Genomic DNA, 7,500 nt, shown 5'->3' on the forward strand with positions numbered 1-7,500 from the left:
GGTAAACGTGCAAAGCAGGCGTGGCTTCACACTAGAGAAGCTTTGAAGAATGAGATCAAATTGAAAACCGGTCCAGGACTGATAATTATACACGTCATTCTGTCATTCTGGTTTAAGGCAAAAAGTATAAGAATAGTTGGGTAAATGTATATATAGAGAGAATGTCCTGCTTGATTTAGTAACGTACGATTCGTTTTAAATATCTGGTGTTCGAGAATTTTGGCAAAGATTAAGTTAAAAAAAATATGAAGGTGTCACCGTCTAAAATGCTGCTGAAGGAGAGGGACAGCTGTTGTACTAAGCTGGAGAGTGAGGGCTGGAGTGCATTCTGGTCTCTATTCTCAACTGATGCAAAGGTGAAGGGAAACTCCAACACGACGCCGCCTGTGGGGAAAAGAAACTCATTTAAGATAATAATAATGATAACAACTATAAAAGAATACTAATATTTGGACAAAAGCAGTAATATTTTTTTGTGCATCTGTGAGTTTCCACGTGTGTGCGTGAGCAGTGACTGAGATAAATTTATGGGGCAAAACAAATTGATGATGAAGATGACGGCAATAATAATAATAATAATAATAATAATAATAATAATAATAAAATAATAATAATAATAGTAATAATAGTAATACAATATATATAAAGAAGAATAAAAACAAAATATGCTAAACTAAAAGAATAAAGCAAGATGAGATACAATATAAAATAACAACACAAAATAATATTAGAAAACAAAAACAAAATATGTATATAAAAAAAGAAGAGACAAACAAATTTCATATTTCTTAATAGAGGAAACACAATATACACATTAGCTTTTGTAAATAATGATACGTGGACTGAGGGAGTATAGAGTTTAGATAGATGGCGCTCCTGTCGCGACCTTGAAGGCAAATGGTTGAATCCTTACCCCAGAACACAGCGTCACGGAGGCGCCCAGACGTCCATCTTTCATTAATTCCAGGTGTTACTCTCCAAGTCCATTACCTTGAGCTTACTGTGTCTCACCTGCTTGTTCTCGGCGGGATTCGAACTGGTCAGAATGGTCAAAGGAAGAGAGAGAGAGAGAAAGGAGGAAGTAGAGATGGAAGGGTGAAAGAAAAAGGAAGAAAAAAGGACGGACGGAAGGAAGGAAATACGGAGAAACGAAGGGAAACTGAAGGAAATACAGGAGAGAGAGAAGGAGGTAAAAAGTGAAGGAATGAATGAACAGTGCAAGTAAGAAAAAAGAGGGGAAGAGAAGGAAGGATGGACAACAGGAGAAAGGAACAGAAGATTAGAAAGAAGGAACAATAAAGGTAAGAAAAAAATAGAAAGAAGAACGATAGAAACAGACGGAAAATGAAGAAAAACGGTCAGAAAACAGAAAGAGAACATTGAGACAGAAGGTAAAGGAGAAGAGGAGGACCGCAAAGTCAACCAGTGCCCCATAAACGCTGCTGTCAAGAACACTAAGCCACAATAAAGAAAACGAGATGAATAGGAGGTGCTTGCAAGATGAAAGCCGCTTGCTACCGACATCTATGGAAGTAGCCAGTTAGAGATAAACCGACGGAGCCACACGCTATTAAGTGAAGCCCGCCATTACTCACCGAGCGGCGATTATATTTATACAAGCCGAATCTTCGTTAACTCGGTAAGAGTGACAACAGCACAAATGAAGGCGAGCACATAAACATACCAGCTTTGTGAGAGAGATAAGCCAATAAGGAAACCCGTTTAATGTATCCGCGGGGACGACGAAGGGGGGAAGTTGGCCGGGATTAAAATTTCGCGATGTTTTTGTGACGGCTGCAAGGATGTGGTGTTCTGGATATGTGAAAATTTTATAAGGTAATACACTTGTTTATTCTTCGTATATGACTGGGATCCTGTGTGTGTGTGTGTGTGTGTGTGTGTGTGTGTATGTGTGTGTGTGTGTGTGTGTCGTATGCACGTAAGACCATGTGGAGAATTAAGCAATACCTAAAACAAGCTCTCCCTCCAAGTACACACTAAATAATATAATGATTAAATTCCTCCACTGATTCCCACACACTACTAAACACGTCCCGGCCACTCGTGCCTTCCCCTGCTTATCTTGATGCACACCCTTCATTATTCTCAACACCTTGACTAATAAGCAGGAAGGAGGTGAAGACTACCTTCCTCTCCTCCTCCTTTCCAAGACGAAGGCAGCAGGATGTTGACAACTTAAAATTTATTGCACATGTTTCCTTCGTGCATTTTGTTTATTTAGTCCCCACTGCTTAAGTAAAGGGTTGCTAGTGACTCTCTGAAGGTCCATATGTTTAAGTTTTGGTATGCTGTGCTTCCTTTGGTTAGGCGAGGTTAGGTTTGCTTAGGATGTAAAAAGGAGTAAAGAGGTGACAAAAAAGGAGGGTTACTTTTGTGCTCAAGATGTTGTGGTGTTGCGTTCTTCAAGATTAAGATATAAATAAATACTAATACCACCAGTTACTGCTACTACTACTACTACTACTACTACTAATACTACTACAAATGAAATAGTAATAAAAAGAGAACGACAGACAAATCCATTGCTCACTAGTGAAAGGGAATGAAAAATACCGTAACATATATAATCTTCTAATATCCACTTCAGATCTGTACTCACAAGATGGACACAATACTCAGACCTCACCAGTAAAAAAGAATGGAAAATTAAATACAATGTTTTTTTCTTAGTCAATTTATGCATTCGAAAGATGGACAAAATAGAAACGGCAGAAGAAACGTTTAGGCAACAGGGTCGAGGGAGAGAGGAGCGGCGAGACACGCTGTTTACAAATATAGAGAGACAGTAAACAGATTAGCGGTAAAAGCAACATTGCGGCACACTGTGAAACGGAGTGAAGATAGTCAAGAGAGGGAGAGACAATGAGAGAAACATAACAATGGCTAAAATTTATGAGGTACTGAGGTCAGGTGAGTTTGCTCTGATGGTGTCATTGCCCATAACAGGTTTCAGTGGCGCTAAGTCGAGAGAAACACGTCAAGGAAATACATATGATAAACTGAATCCCAATATAACTCCAACAGAAGGGAGAAAGCTGGGGGAGTAAGTGACAGTATAAATAAGGGAGAGAATGTTGCGTCCTGTCACCAGTAATGTCGTGGGTGAAAGGAGAGAGCGATGCAAGTGAATTTGTTATAATGTTGGAAGGGAAAGGCACAAGATTGGGTGGTAATGTAAAAGAGACAGAGGCAAATTATTTAGAAGGTAAAGAAAGGCGAAGGGTATCGAGGAGGAAAGAAGGAAGGAAGGAGGAAGAAGTATTGCAGGGGAGAAAGTAAAAGTCTGAAATACAAATGAAGGAAGAAAGAAAGAAAGAAAGAAAGAAAGAAAGAAAGAAACGAGAAATACGTAATACAAAGATATGATATAAAGAATGAAAATGATGAGAAAATATGAAAGGACAAGTGAAAGTGAAGAAAAACAGAAAAAAGTTAGATAAGGAATGGAAAAAATAGTGAACGAAGGAAGAAAGAAAGGAAGGAAGGAGACAACGAAGGAAGGAAACAGGGAAGGAAGAAAAGGACAAATAAAGAGTTAAAAAGTAAGGAATAAAAATAATGAAGAATGGAAAAAAATAAGTAATGAACGAAGGAAGGAAAGAACGAAGGAAGGAAATAAGAAAAGAAGGAAGGAAGGAAGGAAGGAAGGAAGTAAGGCGCACAGGACGTGATCACAGCCCCAGCAGGCGGCCTCCAGGTGGCACGCTGCCCCCCCACCCCCCAATACCACGCAGCACTCACGCTAGATTAGCTTACACTCACCCCCCGAAGCAGCAGCAACAACTCCTCCCCCTCCCCCTCCAACCCCTCATGGCCCACCTTCCTCCTGCTGCAACAATAACAACAACGATAATAACAATAGCAATAATAACAGTAACAAAAACAACAACGACAACAACAACAACTACAGCTACAACAACAACAACAACAACAACAACAACTACTACTACTACTACTACTACTACTACACAGTTACCACACAAAGCACCCACAACACCACAAAACAACACCACAACAAAATATTAAACACCAGGTAAGATGGAAAGCATTGCTATAAACATTACTTACGAGAAAAAAAAAGAAGAAGAAAAACAATAAACAGGAAGCAAAAGCAAGTAACTGCAGGATGATGATGAATGACGACACCACCACCACCGCCACCGCCACTACCAACAACAACAACAACAACAACAACGAAGACGACTGCAACGACCTGCCTCATCTTTCCTGCTCCCATTAACTACATGCTCCGGTAACGTTCCCTTCACCTCCTCCTCCTCCTCCTCCTTCTCCTCCTCCTCCCTCACCCTGTCACACTCCACCCCTCCAGCGAGTGAGAGAAACTTTCCTCCACTCTTCTTCCACTCACTGTGTCTCGTTAATCATATGTCTGGCAGAGGTATATACCCCCTCCTCCTCCTCCTCCTCCTGTTCTTCTTCCTCCTCCTCCTCCTCCATCGCGCCATAGCTCAGGCCAGGAAAAATATATGCAGCATTATCTTCGCATTAGTGAGGAGTTCTGGAAAGGCAAGGCAGGCAATTAAAACGAATGCTAATGAGCGAAGCAGACGTAATTACGAGTGCAGGAAAATGAAGCATCTGTTCGCGCGGGCTTCGAAACACCTCAGATTCGGAAATTTTGATGCTAAATACTGCTGAGTTGGCGGTGGTGGTGGTGGTAATGCTTTAGTTAATGCCTAATTATACGTCTTCGTTACGGTGAAGGAAGGGTTAAGAGAATATAGCGGGATTGGTTAGAATTACCAGAGAGAGAGAGAGAGAGAGAGAGAGAGAGAGAGAGAGAGAGAGTAAAAAACATAACGAGATTCAACTAAAAACTAAACGATTGCTTCAAAACTCCTTCATTCAAGCAAGACGAACCGATCATTAAGAAAATTGAACACCACAGATCATCGCTAACCGGTAAAGAAGACCAAACACACACACACACACACACACACACACACATCTATCTACCCCCCTCACACACACACACACAGTAGCAAAAAAAAAAAAAAAAAAAAAAAAACATGCTTAGCTCACATCCTGCTTCGGAGCTTCTCTTAGTTACGTTTGAACCATTTATTCCACGTCTAGCCTGTCTCACCTTGCTGGACGCGGCCTCAGGTGTTGCAGGGAACACCTGGTGGTTAATTAGCCTAGCGTGGGGGTGGCCGTGATGGCGCCGAGGAGGAGGACAAGGAGGACGAGGGGGAGGAAGTGCAGCGAAGGAGGTGATAACTCATATCTTGTTATTGGACAAAAGAAGACACGCAGAGAAGGGAGGAGGAGGAGACAGAGGAGGAGGAGACAGAGGAAGAGGAAATGAAGGGAGAACACCATGAGGATGACAGGGATTAAAGACAAGAAGAAGTGATGAAAATTGTGAGCCATAAAGATAGAGATAAGTTAGAAATGAGGTAATGGGGAGAAACATTACGCTGAAGAGAATGCTAATGAAAATAAAGGACACAAAAAAGTACTTATAAAACTTGAGTCATACGTAACAGAAGAGAAATTACAAAGGTGCAAAATGCGTATGTGAAAAAATAACACCGGAAATGACGGTGCTTAAATTTATTATGAACGAAGTGTGGAATGCATACAAACACAATTTTACGAGGCGAGTCGTGCAATGGGGTAAAAAAAAAAAAAAAAAAAAGAAAGTGACGAAAGAAATAAAAATCTAAAGAGACAGATTCCAGATAACATAAAGAAAAAAAAAACATTAAAACCTCGACACTCCAGATGATTAAAATCTAAAATAAATAAATCACGAAAATAAGTGTACAAAATAAATAAAGAAATTATGAAGCAAATAAAATCACGAACATAAAATAAAAATATTCTCCACTCCCAACCATACATACGTCTCCCCTCTCTTCTCCCCTCTTTTTTTAAATCACACACCCCTTCCTCCCATCTCGTCTCCCACTTTCCAGTATTCTCCCATCTCCCTCTTCGGCCCCTATCCCAATGCTCTCCCAGTTCCTTTACCCCCTCCAAATACTCTCTCACCTACCTCTCCCCTCTTCCACCTTCATACTCCTCCAGTACCTTCCCCAACACCCAGATCCTCCTCAATTCAATACTACAGGTTTTGAAGGAAGTGGAAGTGGGGAGGGGCGAAGAGGCGAGGTGTTGTCAGTACGAGTGGCTATTTACGAGGAGGGAAAGTCAACCTTGTTAACTTAGCAACACACAAGGCGACCCCAGACCTCACCTGTGGGTCGTCTCGCTGACAGGTATAGTGACGACCCCCGTAGTGACGACCCCCTTAGTGACGATCCCCTCAGGTACAGGTCAATTATTCCACCCCTCTGCGCCCACGCCCACGCACAGGCACACCCCCATGCCGCAATTACCTTCTGTCCGAGTCCCAGCCAGGCAGTTCCAGGAATTTGTTTCATTAAAAAGTTCATGGTTCAGATTCAAGTAGAGTTTGCCCCCGAGATGAATAAATAAACGGGTAAACACAGACCATCCTTCTGATAACTGATTGATATGCATAATTTTTGTTGCAATTTCCTAGGTTTTTTTTTCTCTCTCTCTCTCTCTCTCTCTCTCTCTCTCTGGTAACTTCTCTCGCCTCATATTTGTACCTGGGTCGCGTCATCCTGCAGGTAGGTTAGTGTCACGTGTCCCTGCGTGTTCCTGGCTTCTGAACGCTTCTAGAGGCGCCTCCAATCCACACTGCCAGATACGGAACCAATAAAACGACCTAAGATAAGCCACGGAGCCTTGCATCCCTTCCCCCCCCCCCACCAGTCTCGCCCACTCCCCTAGGCAAGACAAATGAGCATCGGATATTGCTTCTATTTCTCCCACATCTCTCTCTCTCTCTCTCTCTCTCTCTCTCTCTCTCTCTCTCTCTCTCTCTCTCTCTCTCTCTCTCCTGGCCGCGGGCGGGAGGTGAGTGCACAATCATTGTTGCCAATTGTTGGGTTGCTTTTGGCAAATCAATCGCTGTTCTTGGGATCGGCTGAGGAGGAGGAGGAGGAGGAGGAGGAGGAGGAGGAGGAGGAGGAGGAGGAGAGGATAGAGGAGAAAAGAGCTGGTGGACGTCGACGACAAGGCAGACAAGTGATGATTTTAAGCCTGAAAAGACCGTATTACTACCACCACTACTACTATTGCAACTACTACTGCTGCTTCTACTACTACTACTACTACTACTATTACTACTACTACTACTACTACTACGACTACTACTACTACTACTACTTTTTACCGGTGTGTGTGTGTGTGTGTGTGTGTGTGTGTGTGTGTGTGTGTGTGTGTGTGTGTGTGTGTGTGTGTGCAGTCATCACCACTACCACCACCACCACGACCACCATCACCACCACCATCGCCATAACTCACAGTCATCCACCCTGAACAGATGAGAGGCGGCGAGAGGAGACAGTGAGTACGAACACATTTTAACTACTACTACTACTACTACTACTAGCACCACCACCACCACTACTACTTCTATTC

General features: G+C 42.4%; 1 protein-coding gene across 7 annotated transcripts in view; it reads right to left on the bottom strand.

Annotated features, from left to right (window-relative positions):
* Positions 1-7,500, bottom strand: part of LOC135110652 (uncharacterized) — a 205,615-nt gene that overhangs the window by 112,351 nt on the left and 85,764 nt on the right. For all 7 annotated transcript variants that reach the window (XM_064023204.1, XM_064023203.1, XM_064023202.1 and 4 more), the window contains exon 3: positions 259-384. In XM_064023204.1, coding sequence (XP_063879274.1) covers positions 259-384 — 126 coding nt within the window. The remainder of the gene's footprint in view (positions 1-258; positions 385-7,500) is intronic.

Source organism: Scylla paramamosain, chromosome 20 (assembly GCF_035594125.1).
Source record: "Scylla paramamosain isolate STU-SP2022 chromosome 20, ASM3559412v1, whole genome shotgun sequence".
Lineage (NCBI taxonomy): Eukaryota > Metazoa > Arthropoda > Malacostraca > Decapoda > Portunidae > Scylla > Scylla paramamosain.